The 20,658-nt window shown below is 42.4% G+C and overlaps 1 protein-coding gene across 1 annotated transcript in view; it reads right to left on the reverse strand.

Moving 5' to 3' along the window:
* BMPR2 (bone morphogenetic protein receptor type 2) overlaps nucleotides 1–20,658 on the reverse strand; it is a 91,614-nt gene that overhangs the window by 20,135 nt on the left and 50,821 nt on the right. The window contains exons 5-10 of the mRNA XM_083627694.1: nucleotides 10,500–10,610; nucleotides 8,947–9,038; nucleotides 7,478–7,708; nucleotides 5,692–5,806; nucleotides 3,407–3,567; nucleotides 901–1,048 (exon numbers count right to left, since the gene is read on the reverse strand). Coding sequence (XP_083483820.1) covers nucleotides 901–1,048; nucleotides 3,407–3,567; nucleotides 5,692–5,806; nucleotides 7,478–7,708; nucleotides 8,947–9,038; nucleotides 10,500–10,610 — 858 coding nt within the window. The remainder of the gene's footprint in view (nucleotides 1–900; nucleotides 1,049–3,406; nucleotides 3,568–5,691; nucleotides 5,807–7,477; nucleotides 7,709–8,946; nucleotides 9,039–10,499; nucleotides 10,611–20,658) is intronic.

Genomic DNA, 20,658 nt, shown 5'->3' on the forward strand with positions numbered 1-20,658 from the left:
TAAAGGAATACAGTGGTACCTCGAGTTACAAACGCCTCAGGTTACAAACGCTTCAGGTTACAAACTCCGCTAACCTAGAAGAGTTACCTCGAGTTGAGAACTTTGCCCCAGGATGCAAACAGAAATCGTGTGCCGGCAGCGCAGCGGCAGCAAGAGGCCCCATTAGCAAAAGCACGCCTCTTGTTAAGAAGAGTTTAAGGTTTAAAACAGACCTCCAGAATGAATTAAGTTCATAACTAGAGGTACCACTGTACTAATAACAACTAAATAATTATAATTCAGACTAACGATACTTTCCTCACATACTTCATTAAAAAATCTGACATTTTATTTTTCAAAATGTAAACATTTCAGGGACATATTTATATGGAAGCTCCCCATATACCTGGTTTGCCTTGGTAACAAAATATGAAAACCCCACAATGTGCTGTTTTGAGGCCTTCCCTGCTTCTTTTGTGGCTTGTGCTATGCATGCAGAATTTCAGATGTTACTGGTCTGCCATATATATGTATTTGTGTGTGTGTGTGTGTGTGTGTGTGTGTGTGTGTGTGTGTGTTGGTGGAGATTGTGTATACCACCAGCCACCCAACAAACCTCATGTGGACATGTCCACAGTATTCATTCAGCTTTACCAGCTGTAACATATAAGCTTTCCTTAATACCTAAAGCTTATCGGTAACATTACTTTATCAGGCACCAAGGCTACATATTTCATCATGAATTATAACATTCAATACAACTCTGAAACACTAGATGGCACTGAGTTCACTGTGGGAAACAAACAAGAGAACTTGGATTTACAGCCAATCCTTACAGATCTCAATAGCAACCCCCCCCCCAAAGACCCCAAACCAGTGGATGTAATCAGAGTAGGAGAATTCCAGCAATTCCTCTATTACCTGGGAACAGGTCTGTGCATCTCATAAAAATCTCCCAGTAGATTAGGCCTAGTGCATACATATCTACTTGTTTTAGAGCGGATTCGCAATCCCTCAAGTTCACAGCTCCTTCCAGCACTTCGGGGGCCATGTAGCGGATTGTACCAACCTGCAGAAACATGTTGTGACATTCTTAACATTAGCTCAGTATTTACAAAATCCCGTCTATTGCCCTTATCTTTAAAAGGAATTAAGAAGAACTACCCCTCCCCATTTATGTTCACTTCCATTCTCAGGGTGGAATCTCTTGAACAGAAAGCCTTTTCAAGGCCATACTGCCTTGTTCTGGTCTTATTAACCACATTTATAATAACAACTATGCCCATTGTGTTGTGTCCTCATTCCCAATAAAAGTCTTTTGTGGCATGATCTAATAGTTTTGAGAAGTAGCCATAAGTGGAACAGGAGCAAAGTAATGTTTAGCTAAAAAGTTCAGTATTTCCTTGACCTCAAAATTAATAATAAAGGTTCTCTTATTTCCAGCAGGAGCACAAAGGGCGACAGCTGCATGTAGGGCAGATAGTCTCAGAGATATATTTATTCATTCACACTGAGCAGGTGACAGGATCAGACCATTTCTTCACCTCCATTTGGCAAAAGGAAACACGAGGAACTGTTTGGTTTTTTTAAAAAACCTTTTTGTGAAATAACGACCTTTTATAGCATTTTATACCATCCCTCCTTTCACTGTAAAAAGTGAAATAGTAAATCTGGGAACAGCTGTCCTTTAGATTGTTATACAGATACAAAATTCACATTGTACCTTTAAAAAGAAATAAAAACCTTGCATGATATACTGAAGCACTATGGATTTTTATGTATCTTGAACTAAAAAGCAGAGATTAATTCTCTTTCGATTTCCCCTTTTCAGATTCAGTTATAAATTTTAGTTACTGAACTACCTGTAGAGGGGATTTCACTCTCAGGTTAAACACACAGCCGTTACTGGAGGTGTTGGAAAGGTCTGTTGACATGTGCAAACAAATAATGGACACAACAGGCTGAATGGTAATGTTTGTAACAAATTTCTTTACTGGTTACTTCCTAACATGTGAATCAAGTCCGGGATGTACACCATATACAATCCTTAAGCCAGGTATATAACCTATTTAATTAAATCCAATGCAGATATATTTCCTCCTTTCTTAATACATTCTCGTTTGAGTTCATATATTACACAGTCCTCAAATGTGGTTAAGAAAAGGTATGTTAGGAAGTAACCAGAAAGGAGAGGCAGACAAACCCGCAGAGCTCTGCCACAAACCAATCAAGATTATACACATGCATTGTACCAGGGATGAAGGACTTGGCCTCTCTACTCCAAAATATAAGCAAGCAGCAACCAGGAAAGATTTGGGGCCCTTTCTGTGAACATTTTGATTAAAGATCTGGGTTTGAAACAAATTGTCCCTTAAAAAAACAGCCAGAGTCTTCTGCTTCATGATAGTCACATCAAGGTAGAGTAGAGAACTCTCATTGGCTCAGGTTCTAACAGGAGTCAAGGAAGCTCATGAAATAAAAAAATCCCATCAGCCTCTCTGCTTTGCAATTGCCTGTGACCTCTGGAAAGCCTCTGGTGTGTGTGTGTGTGTGTGTGTGTGAGAGAGAGAGAGAGAGAGAGAGAGAGAGAGAGAAAGAAAGAAAGAAAGAAAGAAAGAAAGAAAGAAAGAAAGAAAGGAAGAAAGAAAGAAAACCTATCCTTTTATGAACATCCTTGTTAACTTATTTTTGGATCCAAGTCTCATATTCAGTTAAGAAGAAGAGGAGGAGTTTGGACTTGATATCCTGCCTTTCACTCCCTTTAAGGCAGGAATGTCCAAAGTCTGTTTTGGGGGCCTAATCCAGCCCGCCGGTCAGTTTAATCTGGCCCCTGTGACAGTTATTATTTATGGGGTAAAATCTTTAAAAAACCTCAACAACTTCAATCCTAAAAAAAGGTCCACAACTTTGGTTGGCCCCAACCGCCCTTCACTTCATCAAATCTGGCCCTCTTTGAAAAAAGTTTGGACACCACTGCTTTAAGGAGTTTTAAAGTGGCTAACAATCTCCTTTTCCCTTTCTCCCCCACAACAAACACTCTGTGAGGTGAGCGAGGCTGAGAGACTTCAGCAAAGTGTGACTAACCCAAGGTCACCCAGCAGCTGCATGTGGAGGAGCGGGGAAGCGAACCTGGTTCACCAGATTACGAGTCCACCGCTCTTAACCACGCTGGCTCTCTGTTGCTGCTCCTCGCCCTGCATCCCCTCCTTGTGTCCTGTTCCACACTGTCTCAGAAGCCCACTCCCAATGGCTGGAGATGCTTTTTCGGGATGGAGGGGAGGAGAATCAGGTTGCTACAGGGGAGAGTTGATGGGAAACTTTCCTTCCATGAACTTCTTTAAGATCTTAGAAGAGGTTTCTGAAGGGAATCCTTCTGTTGTGCATAATTTAACCGTGTCCAACCATTGTATTCTCTTTCCATACTTACCTCACTGATTGCAGCATTGTCCTCCTCACCTGGGCGCACTAGTCTATTTCCTGTTAGCTTCATGGAGAGTCCAAAATCACTAATAACACATGTTCCATCATTCTTCACCAATACATTACGGCTGTTCAAATCCCGGTGGGAGATGGCAGGTTTGTAGTGATCTGTTTGGACATTTGAAAACCCTGCTTTAGGATTTCTAATTGTTTCTGTCCATATACTATGAAATGATTGCTATACTATACTATTCTGAATCGAAGAATCTGTTCTATAATCATGGATGTTTTTAAAAAGCAACAAACTGTGCAAACTTCAGAATAAATATCCATGCCAGTACTAAAATAATATATTATCACATTTTTTTTGTTTTACAGAACAAGTGTGTCTCTAGTCTGTCAGTGGAAGAAAAGAGAGGTAATTTCCAAATATTCTTTCTCCCCCAGCAGCTCATGAGTACCCCTAAATTTGCTAAAAATGGTTGGGGGACCCTTGAGAAGAAATTTAGAGGGGCATGGAAGGGCTACAGAGGGGAAAGGGGAATGACCAAGAACTGCCTCCCTCAGCATTCTGCTGATAGACTGGCAGTGCTCCAAAGAATGTGTGGCGGAGGAAGGGGGTCAGGAGGCCAGTGATTTATGGGGATTGATGCTGGGTGTCAGGCAGGAGCCAGACCAGGTGGAGGAGGAAGAATCAAGGCAGTCTGAGATGGAGGGAGATGCGCAGGTTGTGGTGGAGGAAGAAGGGATAGCTCAGGCGAGGGACAGGTCAGTGGATTCCCAACATTCCCCTGCCCCACTGTCTCCTAGAACCAGGTGGGGCCTGAAAAGGGAAGAGCAGCGATGATGTCCATGCAGGAGATGTTTCAGGTTGTAGCCATGCAACCCGTCAGAGGAGGGCTTGCGGCTAATTTAGGAGCATGAAACTCCGGAGATGTTAAGCTTTTAACCATATCATTGATATATAGGTTAAATAAAGCTGGGGCTAGAATGCAGCCTTGCTTAACCCCCTTGGCGGCTGGTACAGGGCCTGTGAGTTGGCCATTTGTGGAAGATCTTACGTACAGCACTGTATCTTTATATAGGCCACTAATCAAAAATAATAATCTTTTATCTATACTGGATGTATTCAATTTGGCCCAGAGTCTTACTCGTGAAATTGAATCAAAGGCAGCCTTCAAATCAATGAAGGCTGCATATAAGACCCCACAGGTTTTCTTGGCGTATTTATAGATAAGATGTGCTAAGACAAAACAGTGATCTATGGTAGATCTGCCTTGCTTAAATCCAGCTTTCCAGCTTTCAGAGGAGGGTATATAAGCCGGAGAAGAGGAAGGGGCCCAATGCTCTATAGGACCCAGACCTATGGACAGCTGCCTAGAGGCTAGACATTGTAGTAAGTATTTCTCTTGCAGACAAAGTACAAACTATGAGATATGTGCTTCTTTACCTGGGGCAGGCCATAACAACAGATTATTTTGATCAGCAGACGTATACTGTTAGATACAACCAAATAGCATAGAAAAATATGGCAAAAATTGTGTCTCTTCTTTCTCCCCATGCACAAAGAAGACATATATATCATATAATTGTAGAGTTGGAAGGGATCCTGAGGGTCATCTAGTCCAACCCCCTGCAGTGCAGGAATCTTTTGCCCAACGAAGGGATTGAATCCACAACCCTGAGATTAAGAGTTATCATGCTCTACCAACTGAGCTATCAATCCTCCTTATTCTGATTCATAATATCTGGTTGCCTGAGTCAGAGACATTGCGTAATTCTGTAATTTTTGTACCTGCTCTTATTTGGTATTTCTGTTCAATTTTTTTTGCTAAAAGCAGCCTTCAAAGTTACTGTGGGGTAACAAATGACTTTAAAAATCTTATTTCCATATATTTTTATTTGCGATCAACTTCTCAGGCCATTTTTCTACTTTTTCAATCATACATTGCTCAGCATGCATTGAGAGTATACTGTTACTGGAGCCATTTTTCAGCTGAAGAGAAGGGTAAAAATATTTTAAGTGTGTAAGCAAATAAAGCATAATGTATTTTAAACCAAGTGCCAAAATTAAGACACCTCATCATGGTTACTAATTATTTAAGAAGGCTCCAAATGAACTTACATAAAGCACAATGGGTGCAAAAAAAGTGTATAGAAGAGTTGCTTATTTCTAATGGCAGAAATATTTGAATCACCATAAAATAAAAATCTCTAAAAATCCTTTGATTCTGTTATCAAACAGAAAATCCTAAATTATCTTTATGGAAAGCTGCATACCCCTGGCCTTACCTCCTCGAGGCAACTCTGTGTGGAGATATGCCAGACCTCTAGTTATAGTGTGTGCCAAACGACATGAGTTCACCCAGTCACTAGTATGAAGACTCAAATACCTGCACAAAGAGCCCTGGAAAGGGAATAAACAGTGCATGTTATTAGGGTCATCAGTCCCTTGTAGAGACTTTTAATCAACACTTATTTCCAATACAGTGGTACGTCAGGTTAAGTACTTAATTCCTTCCGTTCTTAACCTGAAACTGTTCTTAACCTGAAGCACCACTTTAGCTAATGGGGCCTCCTGCTGCTGCCGCGCCGCTGAAGTACGATTTCTGTTCTCATCCTGAAGCAAAGTTCTTAACCTGAAGCACTATTTCTGGGTTAGCAGAATCTGTAACCTGAAGTGTATGTAACCTGAGGTACCACTGTACTCCATTTCAAAATTTGTGGACCTAGGTTATTGCTTTTATTAACAGGAAGAGAGGTGCTAGTTTGTTTGTGGTTACTGTTGGCTTTATCTAAAAATGACTCTCATGTCCACCAGATGTGCTTCACGATGGCAAAAGAAATAGTATTTTCTGAGGCCGCTTTAATCAAACGACTTAACCACATTTCACAATTGTTCACTTATAGGAGAAAAGGAACGAGACATCTGGGGACATCCCAGGCTCAGTGACACAACCATTCATGGTTAAACATGATCCTATTTGTAAAGCCCTATATTAGGTTCTGGGACGCGGGTGGCGCTGTGGGTTAAACCAGAGCCTAGGGCTTGCCGATCAGAAGGTCGGCGGTTCAAATCCCCGTGACGGGGTGAGCTCCCGTTGCTCGGTCCCTGCTCCTGCCAACAGTTCGAAAGGACATCAAAGTGCAAGTAGATAAATAGGTACCGCTCCGGCAGGAAGGTAAACGGCGTTTCTGTGCGCTGCTCTGGTTAGCCAGAAGCGGCTTAGTCATGCTGGCCACATGACCTGGAAGCTGTACGCCGGCTCCCTCGGCCAATAAAGTGAGATGAGCGCCGCAACCCCAGAGTCGGCCACGACTGGACCTAATGGTCAGGGATCCCTTTACCTTACATACACCTATTTGCATTTGGACTAATGTCTTCTTGCATAGTTAGTTCAGGGCTTGTGAGAAAAGCTGGCAGAGGGCATACCTACTGGTCAGGGGTCCCTTTACCTTTACCTTTATATTAAGTTCAAATTCTTGTTCTAGATTCAGAATGTGATGCCAGAATGTGACAGAACCTTTCATGTGTATATAATGCAGCTCCCGGCATTTTCTTCTTTAATATCACGGGAGCAGTAGTTCCATCCTTTGCCTGTTGCAGCGGAGCCTCTGTGAGCAACATCATGGAAGGAGTGTTTCTAGGACTAAGGTGAAATTATGAAGCTCCCTTCTTATTTTTGCTGTTCCATTCTGCATGTTCTTTAAATAGTCTTTTTAGATTTGTAGTACTGGAATCTGGGGGGGGAGGGTTTGTATATCATTATCTTTGCTATTGCTTTGCTATGTTATTATGAAATTGCTGCTACGTTATTGTTTTGCTATGTTATTGTGAAAATGTTTTTGTAGCATTTGTTTGAAATGCATCCGTTTCCTTGTTGCAAGCTGCTTTAAGCCTGATTTTGTGTGTGGAAAAGCATCATACAAATAAAACGATGACTGAACCTGACCTGTTGTTACTAAAAATACAATAATGTAAAATCCCCACAGAATATTTTTACATTAATTGCAACTTAAATCAATTTTCTATCTTCCCAAAGGTGTATAAAGTAACTCTCTTTAGATTATTACTTACATTGGGATAATATTCCATCACTAATAAGTATTCCATCCGTCCATCTGCAGTGAATCTCTCATCTCCCACAATGAATCGGGCAATATTGTCGTGTTCCATAAGTGGGATTCTGTATATATTTCTCTCATTGATAAAGTTTTGACGATTAGTGAAAGAAAATACTTTTACAGCCACTGGACGCTCATCTAAGGAACCTTTGTAAACTGCTCCATATCGCCCTCGACCAATAAGCTGTGAAATTTAAAAAAGGAACCATTTGATGAACTTCACATTAATACGATGTACATTTTGGCCACAGTCCAGTGCACAGTTCACTTAAATTTGTTGATTTCAGTGAGCATGAGCACTGAGTTTTGTCCATGGATTTGGGCCTTTCAACGGCAGTGCTACATTTCACTCTGACATGGTAGAGCATTTAGTTCATGTTCGTATCTAAAGAAACATACCGTATTTTCTGCTCTATAACTCACTTTTTCCCTCCTAAAAAGTAAGGGGAAATGTGTGTGCGTCTTATGGAGCGAATGCAGGCTGCGCAGCTATCCCAGAAGCCAGAACAGCAAGAGGGATCGCTGCTTTCACTGCGCAAAGATCCCTCTTGCTGTTCTGGCTTCTGGGATTCAGAATATTTTTTTTTCTTGTTTTCCTCCTCCAAAAACTAGGTGCGTCTTGTGGTCTGGTGCGTCTTATAGAGCGAAAAATAGGGGTATATACAAGTGGAAATTGTTGTTACTTAAAAAAGAAGAAGAGGAAGAACCCAATAACAGGATTCAAAGACATGGCTCATGTTAAGCTTGGCTTTATGAGGCATGGCTTTGTTAAATTAAAATAGAAATGGGGCTTCATGCATGCAGATCACCACAAAGTTGTGAATATAGTAACAACAAAAATATTAATTTTGTCTTTCTAAACCCCAGCTGAGAATACAAGCAGTTTTATTTATGAAGAAATACTCGAGTGATAATGTTATAGGACAAAGAGATCTTAAGATGAAGGTCAGTACAGTGGTACCTCGCAAGACAAATGCCTCGGAAGACGAAAAACTCGCAAGACAAAAGAGTTTTTCGTTTTTTGAGTTGCTTCGCAAGACGATTTTCCCTATGGGCTTGCTTCGCAAGACGAAAACATATTGCGAGTTTGTTTCCTTTTTTAAAAAAACCGCTTGAAGAGGTGCAGTTGCGACTGACCGTGCTCCGCAAGCCGAAAAACATCGCAAGCCGAAAAGACTCGCGGAACGAATTAATTTCGTCTTGCGAGGCACCACTGTATATTGAATGAATGAATGAATAGCCTAGTTGTCAGGTACAAAAAAGTAGCATCTAGCTAAATGATTATCAGTGTGGTTGCAAAAATCCTTAAATACTAACTTGTATGTATGTAAAGTGAGCATTAACATCTTGTACTAAATTGGTCAGGTGATTCATAATTCATGTGAAGAGCAAAGACCTAGAAACTCCAAATGGCATAGTTACCTCCAGTAGCTTCAGATTATCAAGATCTAACGAGGGTTCAGATGATGCTGCTTCCATCATGTCTATACTGTGCATACCTTGTTTATGATCTCCTGATGAAAGAAGAGCCAGGAAAAAAAGTTTGTGTTACACATCAAAATGTCCGAGGTCTTGACAATGTCTTGGCAACAGACAAACCTATCCAGGAGACACCTTGCAAACAACTTAAAGAGTTAGACAGAGTGGCAGTTTTGAAGAACCAATATTAGTATGGCCAATGGATGCCAGCTATGGAGTTTTGCACATTACTTTCCCTATGCCAAGGTTAATTGGGACAGCTAACTTGCTGTGTTCCTCAAGATCTTATCTGCAAAATCCCACCGCATGTTACTCTGTTAAAGGAAAATATAATGAAAATGATGTACCGATGGTATTTGACTCCTGTAAAATTAGCAAAGATATATCATAACTGTGACAATCTATGTTGGAAATGTAAAGAAAAGGAAGGAACCTTTTATCATATGTGGTGGACCTGTCCCAAGGTGAAGGACTTCTGGGAAAAGGTTTATAATGAATTGAAAAAAATGTTGAAATATACATTTATAAAGAAACCAGAGGCCTTTCTTCTTGGAATAACAGGTTTGGAATTGCCCAAGAAAGATGTTAAATTATTTTTGTATGCCACAACTGCAGCTCGTATTTTGTTAGCTAAAAGGGGAAAACCCAAGAATTACCAATGATAGAAGAATGGCAGATGAAGATGAGGGATTTTTCGGAGCTAGCTGACGAAGGAGGAGGAGTACCAGGAAGAATGGATTAAATTTAATGATTACTTAGTTAAATATGTCAAGTTAAATTAACTGAAAACAGCTTGCAGATACTTAATTGGCTTAGGATTTTATTTATGTTAAATGATGAATTAATATGTTTAATTTCATAATGTGAAGATTTAAGGATGTTAATGTTTAAGTTAAATTTTATAAGAACTGTGATTTGGAAAACCCTTAAAAGGATATGCAATGGAATTCAACCAAGGGGAAGCGAGGAAATCACTTAACAATGTTAATAAGTGTAATTTTCAATAAGGCTATGATTTATGTTTGTTTGTCTTATGTTTTTGTTTGTTTATAATGTTGTGAAAACCAATAAAAAAATTTTTTTGGGGAAAAAAGATACTATCTGCAAAATCTAAAACACCTTGTCATGTGCATCCCCTTTATTATGAAGAATTTTATTGTTACCATCAACTGCCACCAGAAAGCTCCAGTAGTTGTGTAGCACCTCTCTGAAAAATAGAGAAGGTGCATGTGACAGGCCCTCTAGACAGTAAAGCTTGGAGATTTGCTTTGGGAACATGGCCCTCACAGGGAAAAGGGAATGGACTGAATGTTACTGAAGCTGGCAGCAAATTGCTGCCTGCATTCTGATCTCTGGGTAGGCTATGGGGACGTTTTGTTTTAATGCGTTTTATATTTTAAAAAGTGGATTGCCAAACAAAAGAGTAAGCAACCCAGGAATGATCACGATAAGAAAAACAAAAGATGAAAATTAACAACACACTCATCAAAGCTTACCTCCAAATATTCTGTATCCAAAGAAAAAGGCAACCACCAGAACAGCCAATACAGATACTGATGCCAGAGCAATGACAATTGTCTCATCTCGACGAAGTGAATATGATGAATCTGAAAGAAAGAAAACTATGTATTATGGCTTTTTCATACAAGGGATGTTTCTCAGAAAGAATTAGGATACCCAGTAGAAAGCAAATGAGACTGAAGTATTACTCTGGTGATTATATCACATACCCCTAATTTTTTAATTTAATGTTAAAATCGCTTCAATTAAAGATAAGGATCTAGCTGTTAATCATTTTAGTAAGTCCAATAGCTCTTTCTGAAGATACACAAGGTAAACGACATTGCTCTTTGGAATACTATTTTTAGATGCTGACAAAACTACGGTCCTCAGAAAAGGCAACCTGCCAACTTGTTGCAAGCCTACTGTGGGAAGGTAAAAAAAATAAGTGAAAGACTTTTGAGAAATTAAAACTGGATTTCAGTTTCTAGTTATGTATCAGCTTTCACCTCAACATCTGAAAAACGAAGATCATGGTCAATGGGCCCATCACCCCTTGGCAAATAGAAGGGGAAGAAATGGAGGCAGTGAGAGATTTTACTTTCTTGGGCTCCATGATCACTGCAGATGGTGACAGCAGTCATGAAATTAAAAGACGCCTGCTTCTTGGGAGAAAAGCGATGGCAAACCTAGACAGCATCTTAAAAAGCAGAGACATCACCTTGCCAACAAAGGTCCGTATAGTTAAAGCCATGGTTTTCTCAGTAGTGATGTATGGAAGTGAGAGCTGGACCATAAAGAAGGCTGATCGCCGAAGAATTGATGCTTTTGAATTATGATGCTGGAGAAGACTCTTGAGAATCCCATGGACAGCAGGAAGATCAAACCTATCCATTCCGAAGGAAATTAGCCCTGAGTGCTCACTGGAAGGACAGATCGTGAAGCTGAGGCTCCAATACTTTGGCCACCTCATGAGAAAAGAAGACTCCCTGGAAAAGACCCTGATGTTAGGAAAGATGGAGGGCACAAGGAGAAGGGGACAACAGAGAACGAGATGGTTGGACGGTGTTCTTGAAGCTACCAGCATGAGTTTGACCAAACTGTGGGAGGCAGTGGAAGACAGGAGTGCCTGCCGTGCCTTGGTCCTTGGTCCTTGGTCCGACAAAGAGTCGGACACGACTAAACGACTAAACAACAACAACAATTAGCTTTCACTCAACAGATCTGAACAAAACAGAAAGAATTACATGCAAGTGTTTTACCAGAGCTCCTTTTATCGAGATACACCATCATCTTGCGTGGCTTTGATATTTGCTGCTGTCTTTTGATGTGGACAGGCTTTGATCATCGTAGCTGGCAGCTATCTTATATGGTCTTTTTGTTTTGATAGTTCCAGATCAAGCCATAGCCCCATCTAGTCCAGCACTCTATCCTCACAGATGCCCATGGGAATCCCGGAACCATTACCCAAGTGCAACAGCAGTCTCCCTCCCCTCTTGCCATTCCCAGGACCTGACATTCAGAGGCATACTGTCTTGGGCAGTGGAGGTAAAACCCTCCGCCATTAATTGCATGCAGAACATCACATCACATCACCATGTTTTCTCAAAGTCGTTTCCCACAAAGTAGCTGATATTGGTTCCTTGGCGCCAATAAGACTCTTCAGATGCTAATAAAAGGCTTGCATTTTCTTTTCTTTTTAAAAATAATTTTTATTAAAGATTCTGATTGGGGTAACTGTGCCCCTGAAGGACCAGGAGCCTGGGAGTCATTTTGGACTCACAGCTGTCCATGGAGGCGCAGGTCAATTCTGTGTCCAGGGCAGCTGTTTACCAGCTCCATCTGGTACGCAGGCTGAGACCCTATCTGCCCGCGGACTGTCTCACCAGAGTGGTGCATGCTCTGGTTATCTCCCACTTGGACTACTGCAATGCGCTCTACGTGGGGCTACCTTTGAAGGTGACCCAGAAACTACAACTAATCCAGAATGTGGCGGCTAGACTGGTGACTGGGGGCAGCCGCCGAGACCACATAGCACTGGTCTTGAAAGACCTACATCGGCTCCCAGTACGTTTCTGAGCACAATTCAAAGTGTTGGTGTTGACCTTTAAAGCCCTAAACGGCCTTGGCCCAGTATACCTGAAGGAGCGTCTCCACCCCCATCGTTCTGCCCAGACGCTGAGGTTCAGCGCCGAGGGCCTTCTGGCGCTTCCCTTATTGCAAGAAGCAAAGCTACAGGGAACCAGGCAGAGGGCCTTCTCGGTAGTGGCGCCCGCCCTGTGGAACGCCCTCCCATCAGATGTCAAAGCGATAAACAACTACCTGACATTCAGAAGACATCTTAAGGCAGCCTTGTTCAGGGAAGTTTTTAATGTGTGACATTTTAGTGTATTTTTGGTCTCTGTGGAAGCCACCCAGAGTGGCTGGGGAAACCCAGCCAGATGGGCGGGGTACAAATATATTATTATTATTATTATTATTATTATTATTATTATTATTATTATTACTATTATTATTATTATTTTCTTAGCTTACAAAAGTATGTGCCTTTTCTGTCCACAGAGCTGGCCACAGAGCTACCACCTATCCCTCCCCCATTCCAAATAGCTATTAGCTACTTCTATTTGCCAACATCTTTCCATACCCAACACCTTCAGCTTCGTGTAGACTAACTGAAATGTTTAGAGCTAATCATGATGCAGTTCTTTTTCAGTTATCTTAAATCCTAAATTGACAAGGGAGAGACTACAAAGATGACTGTTCATCTTGCTGACTTCTCCTCCTGGTCACAGGGCAGTAATTGGAAATTATTTCAGGGGTTAAACAAAGTCCACAGCCAGTCTCTAGCTGGATGACCTTCACATAAAATAACACACTGGTATAAAGCTGATCTGTAAAACAATGCTCCTAGTTGTTAAATTGGTTTGAATTATGCTTGGATTAGGCACACTGTAAGGCTATTTGTGTCTTCCTATTTGTTAGAACCTCACGAAGGAAGAAAATTATAGTATATTGGGCTTTAAGAATGTTTCCTAGTAAATTCAGATTATGATTTAGAGAGAAAAATGAAGTTTAAAATCAGTTCTAATCCTGCCTTTGTCCAAGATTCTGCAGCAATAAGATGATTTTCTAGTTACAGAATAAAACTAACTGATCTTTTCATTGCAATTTTATTTCTGATTCAGAACTAATAAAGTAGTTGAGAAAATGACCAATAGAAGAAAATCAAACCTATCCATTCTGAAGGAAATCAGCCCTGAGTGCTCACTGGAAGGACAGATCCTGAAGCTGAGGCTCCAGTACTTTGGCCACCTCATGAGAAGAGAAGACTCCCTGGAAAAGACCCTGATCTTGGGAAAGATGGAGGGCACAAGGAGAAGGGGACGACAGAGGATGAGACGGTTGGACAGTGCTCTCGAAGCAGCCAGCATGAGTTTGACTAAACTGCGGGAGGCAGGGGAAGACAGGAGTGCCTGGCGTGCTCTGGTCCATGGGGTCACAAAGAGTCGGACACGGCTAAACGACTAAACAACAACAAGACCACAACGTCTTCTCTATTCCTCAGGTTCTGAACCTACAGAAGGGTTGTAATACCTTACCCCCTCACCCACCCCATATCCTCTTGCACCCAAAGGACAATGATCTCTTTCCACAACCCTCTCTCTCTCTCTCTCTCTCTCTCTCACTCACTCACACACACACTTAAAACACCCCTGCCAGAAAAGGCTTTCCTCATCGCCAGGGAGAAATGGGGGGGGGGGAGAGTTCCCTCCCCCCAATCCGGCCATCGCAGTGTATTTGCCTCCCAAAGTGCCCCTTTGGGATCCTGCTTCTGAGTCTTGGCTCAGTTGAGTGTACCTCTTGCACTGTCTTCTAGCAGCTGAGACTGTTGTTGCAGTGTGACCGACCGGTACAAATATTATACAGTGGTACCTCAGGTTACATACGCTTCAGGTTACAGACTCCGCTACCCCAGAAATAGTGCTTCAGGTTAAGAACTTTGCTTCAGGATGAGAACAGAAATTGTGCTCCGGCGGCGCGGCGGCAGCAGGAGGCCCCATTAGCTAAAGCGGTGCTTCAGGTTAAGAACAGTTTCAGGTTAAGTACGGACCTCCGGAACGAATTAAGTACTTAACCCGAGGTACCACTGTACTGTATAGCGAGTCAATATTCATAAAGTGATAAGGAGTCATTTTCTCTTGTCTATGCAGAAAGTTTGCATTTCTTCACCACTGTGCCATGCCAATCCAGCAATTATTCAGCGGCAACAATTTTACAAGTAGGGTTGCCACTCCACATAGCTGTCAATTTTTCCCTTTTCTTGCAAGGAATTCTATTCGGAATAAGGGAATTTCCCTTTAAAAAAGGGAAACGTTGACAGCTATAGCAGAACAAGAGACTGTATCAAATGTGCTGTCCTATTTGAACTATGGCAGAGGCAGATTACCCAACAGGCCTCAAATTTTAAACTCCTGTTACCTTAATTGCTGTGCTACATACTGTACTGTACATAATCTTCTCCCCTAACATCCTTGGTTCATAGTCTTGATCATGGCAATTAAGTATGCTATTAAAGAGTTCTGGAGGCCTCCTGCCCTTCCTCTTTTTAGCCACTTCCCTGCAGAAATAAAACTTCATCAGAAATCTTGAAGCCCTTCCAGCACCTAAACCCCAAATGTATTACTTCTACCAGCATATATAGCAAAAAGAAAATAAAATAATTTCATGGATGCTCTATCCATCTCCTCTGCTTCATTTTGGAGTATTGAGCCTAGGCCCCCCCACCCCCAGTAATATAGTTTATTGCTATCATTATCATACCTTTAAACTAAATGCAGAGTACTATGTGTCTGCTCCCTTAATATTTCAACTGTGGTTTTCCTTCAGATTTTTAAATGAGTGATTAAATAAATTACAGCCAACGTAAACTATTGATAAGTGTTTAACAAATGTCAAGGGGGGGGGGGAATCAACTAGCTGGCTTGCAAGCGCTGCATTACTTCTTCTACAATGTATTACATGCATAGTGTTCTACTACATATTGTTCGGGGGGGCATGCAGGGCCCACACTGTGCTCACGTGCTCCAGTATAGGTAAAGGTAATTAGATCCAGTCGTGACCAACTCTGGGGTTGCGGCACTCATCTCGCTTTATTGGCTGAGGGAGCATGTGGCCAGCATGTGGCCAGCATGACTAAGCCACTTCTGGCGAATCAGAGCAGCGCACAGAAACGCTGTTTACCTTCCCGCTGGAGCGGTACCTATTTATCTACTTGCACTTTGACGTGCTTTCGAACTGCTAGGTTGGCAGGAGCAGGGACCGAGCAACGGGAGCTCACCCTGTCGCGGGGATTCGAACCGCCGACCTTCTGATCAGCAAGTCCTAGGCTCTGTGGTTTAACCCACAGCGACACCCGTTCCAGTATAAGCTTTAAGCAAATAGCTCCTCATAAATCTACAATGGATGAAAAACTGCTTGCTGTTCCTGCTTAGTTCTGTTTGCACACATACTTAAACATACTCACCCACACTGGCGGAGGAACGCGGGGGGGGGGGGAGCGCACCGCCCCAGCACCATCGGGGAGGGGGGCACCATCGCAGCTGCCCTGACACGTACTGTGCACCCCCACCGCGCAGCACACCACGCCCCCACGATGCACACCACGCCCCTGGGACATGAGCCACGCCCCTGGGATGCACACCAGCCACGCCCCCACCTGCTTTCCATCCCGGTGCCAGAGCATGCAGCTTCGCCACTGCTCATGCATCAAGGGATGCCAGAACTGTACACATCTCCCCCTGCCAAAAAACAACAACCTGCTCTGAGCAGAGAAGATGCACTCTATTTGTGAATTATTGTAGTGGTGGCTGAAGCAGGTACCTTTTCTCCTACGCAGCAGATGGGGAGAAGCATCCCTCCACCATTTTGTGGTCCTGACACTTTTTCTGCTCTTTGAGATATGGCAGTCGTTTTGCGTTACGCCACACCCCCACTTCAGCCCAGCCATTTTGTCAATGGCTTCCTTGGCACTTTTTGTAAACTCCAAATGTACCCAGTGGCCCCAAAAGGTTGGCAACCCCTGTTCTGTCTATCAGTGAATCTCTGCCTTCGGTTGGATGGGATATAAATCAACATGAGTGAGTTTTTGTGCGGCCAAGAAGGAAGTCTACATTTGATACTAGTTCTACTTGTCACCCACCAAGTGATGAGATTTAAAAAAATCTCAGCTGGACAATAAAGGCATGGAGGGAGAAAGCAGGATAGGTTGAAGCGATAAAATTAAAAAGGCAGGATAGGAAACATTAACCCCAAACCCCTTGTCTGAAATGACTAACCCTGCACAATTTCGTAGAATTAAAGAATCAGAATAGGAAGTCATAAGGAGCAATTTGGGATCATATTCATAACTACCTGGGGCATGGAATTATTTTTATTGTTTTCTTAAACACGTAGATGTACATGTAAAAGCACTGAGAGTGTTTATAGCTCTATTGTGAATGAAATAAGTATCCTGTTGTATTGAAGAATTAATTTTGAATACAACAGAAGTAGCACAGGAAAAAGGGCGTTATCTGACAGGCTGTGACTGCGAGTTCTGGAAATGGTTTTGAGATGTTACCGACAAAAGGATGTTGAAAAAAGCAAAGTGATGTTGTATATTTTGCGTCAGATGAGTGTTGCCTAGCAACCTAAGTGGCTACTTCTTTGATAAATGACAATGGCTTAGACTGAGTTACCAAGTCCTTTCGTTAGAAGCTCATGCTGAATTTGTTCCCGGTATCCCAGGGGCAGAGCAGCCCAAAATGGTGCTAGGAAGCGCTACTTTTGCTTTTGCTACACTAGCTTCAGGATCAGGCCTCTTGGGCAAAGCTATGGCCAGATCCAAAACCATATGTTTTGTTTCTCTATTGCCTTGTTGGCTCTTCGAATGCAAGTGTGTGTACGGGAATGGCTTAATTGGCTCCTCCGCAATCTAATCATTTTGACAAAACTAGGGAGGCTATCTGGATTTGGAACATCTGAGCTTCACCCTAAGACTTCATTTGCTTCTGTGTCATGTTTTATGAAACTAGATTTCAATCAAAATGAGGAGTATTCACATACAAAGAGGTACCAGTTTATCACCGTTTTAATAATGCTAAGGAGTACAACATTTAGTTTAATTAAATCCAGTTTCTCAAACCATTACCCCATACTTATGACTGAGCTTCTTCCAAAGTCAGATTATAGTTGCATTCTGGGACACCTGGTGGCACTTCTTCTCACTATAATCCAAGCTAATTGCAGCTATTTTTAATTAAGTGCAGTTTATTATGAAGCAGAACATCAAGTAAAGAGGACTATATGCAATACAATAAATTGAGATGCCGAAAAAAACAGACTCACTAAATTATTTGAAATGCTTACACACTGTGAAGTATTTTCTCATTTCTCGCACTTTCATTTCAACGGGTTTAGCTAATACCGTATTTTTTGCTCTATAAGACTCACTTTTTCCCTCCTAAAAAGTAAGGGGAAATGTGTGTGCATCTTATGGAGCGAATGCAGGCTGCACAGCTATCCCAGAAGCCAGAACAGCAAGAGGGATTACTGCTTTCGCTGCGCAGCGATCCCTCTTGCTGTTCTGGCTTCTGAGATTCAGAATATTTTTTTTCTTGTTTTCCTCCTCCAAAAACTAGGTGCGTCTTGTGGTCTGGTGCGTCTTATAGAGCGAAAAATACGGTATATCAGCTGCAACTTTGTGCGTCTTCAGGAAAGGTTACTACCATGTCTACAAAAAAAGTTGTTACTCTCACACATGGAGCTACAGAAATCATACTGAAATGATTCACATGTAATGCTAAATCATGCTTTGGTGCTACAGGAGCCTTGCACGCATGCACTCTCTGCTCTTCTTTCATACTCTGCTTCAACCGGTTTGCCAACACATTTGGAAGCAGCAAGCCATGGTCGGCGCTTCCCCCAGCAAACCAGAATGACAAAACGGCTTCAAACCATGGTTGGCAATTCTAGTTTGGAGAGTAAACACAAACCACATTGGTCATGCTGGCTGGGACAGATGAGAACTGATGTCCAGCAAGATCTGGGTTATCGTTGGGTTATTAGTGTCTAGAAACCTTAGATTCTGTTTGCTGTTTGGAACGAACTCCAATTTCTGTCACACTTTATTATGGGAAGCTACTGTTTGTTCCAAGCAGTAAATTGACGTTCTCAGGCTTCCTCTCTTTGTGTACAAAGGAGAGAAGGGGAAGGGTTAGTGGGGAATGTGCAAGCCCAAGGCTTGTGCCAGTTCACTGTCGTAACATTAATTCTTGTTTTAGCATTATGCCTTGATCTCATGCAGTAGTCTCATATTCTTTAAGGAACTGTAGATATTTGAATACAAAGACGATACGTTATACTATACCAAATTTACTGTAATCCTGTTGTAAAGTGTTTTATGGCACTGCTTGATTTAACACTGAACTTTATGTGCATTATTTTGAACTAATAGTTATATCATATGGCTTAAAATTTGGTCAGCAAAATTAAGTTTACCCTAATATATTAAGAAGGGTGTTGCTTCAAGTACAAATGACCTATTTCGGAACAACTTTTCTCACTGCAAAATAATCACGATCAAAATGTAACATCTATGAAGATTTTTCCAAGCAAGGTGTTAAGATTCCTGCTCATAGGTGTTTCCTGTACAATTTGTGTGGATTTTGCCTTATTCTACAGAGGGGGAAACGCTCATTTGAAATTGACCCAAGATTTTTTTAGTTCAAAATGCTGTAACTTCTTTTTAAAATTGTGGCAACGAGTTCTCTTGTTTCAGTTTTCAGTCACAGAATCTGCTTACTGCTAGGCACATGCCAGAAGGCATAAAACACTATTCATTATCAAAGCAGCCTTTTCCTAGCTCTAAGCCTAAGTCTAAGCCTAAGTAATGAAATTTCCTGGTGATGCAACTGCTTGGGAAGAAGAGTTTGTAGAATAGTACCGTACGCGGGTGGCGCTGTGGGTTAAACCACTGAGCCTTGGGCTTGCCGTTCAAAAGGTCGGCGGTTCGAATCCCCAAGACGGGGTGAGCTCCCGTTGCTCGGTCCCTGCTCCTGCCAACCTAGCAGTTCGAAAGCACGCCAAAGTACAAGTAGATAAATAGGTACAGCTATGGTGGGAAGGTAAACGGTGTTTCCGTGCGCTGCTCTGGTTCGCCAGAAGCGGCTTAGTCATGCTGGCCACATGACCTGGAAGCTGTACGCTGGCTCCCTCGGCCAATAAAGCGAAATGAGCGCCACAACCCCGGAGTCGGCCACGACTGGACCTAATGGTCAGGGGTCCCTTTACCTTTTTTAGTCTGAATATAGGCCACACGCACCCCTTAAAAAAAAGGCTTGTATAAAATCTGAGAGCAGCTGATAACTGCGCTCTTACAGGTAGAGAAGCTGTGATTTAAGATGAGACCTTGGATGGAACCGATACTTGAAACTCTATCCTTCAGTAGTTTTGTAAAAGGATCACTTGCTCCACTCAACAGCTGGTGCTGGAAGCCTGACATGTAGGAGAACCAAGGGGTTCCACAGGTTCTCTAAATTGCAAAAGCACTGGATGGTGCCCAAGATTTATGGTATATGTACAGTACATTCCTTTCAAAGAGACCTCATATTAGGGGTTCAGAATATATTCTAGGGACGCGGGTGGCGCTGTGGGTAAAACCTCAGCGCCTAGGACTTGCCGATCTCATGGTCGGCGGTTTGAATCCCGTTGCTTGGTCCCAGCGCCTGCCAACCTAGCAGTTCGAAAGCACCCTCAGGTGCAAGTAGATAAATAGGGACCGCTTACTAGCGGGAAGGTAAACGGCGTTTCCGTGTGCGGCTCTGGCTCGCCAGAGCAGCTTCGTCACGCTGGCCACGTGACCCGGAAGTGTCTGCGGACAGCGCTGGCTCCCGGCCTATAGAGTGAGATGAGCGCACAACCCTAGAGTCTGTCAAGACTGGCCCGTACGGGCAGGGGTACCGTTACCTTTACCTATATATTCTAGGGCAGGCTTCCTCAACCTCGGCCCTCCAGATGCTTTGAGACTACAATTCCCATCATCCCTGACCACTGGTCCTGCTAGCTAGGGATCATGGGAGTTTGTAGGCCAAAAACATCTGGAGGGCCGAGATTGAG

Source organism: Podarcis filfolensis (assembly GCF_964270895.1).
Source record: "Podarcis filfolensis genome assembly, chromosome: 1".
NCBI lineage: Eukaryota > Metazoa > Chordata > Lepidosauria > Squamata > Lacertidae > Podarcis > Podarcis filfolensis.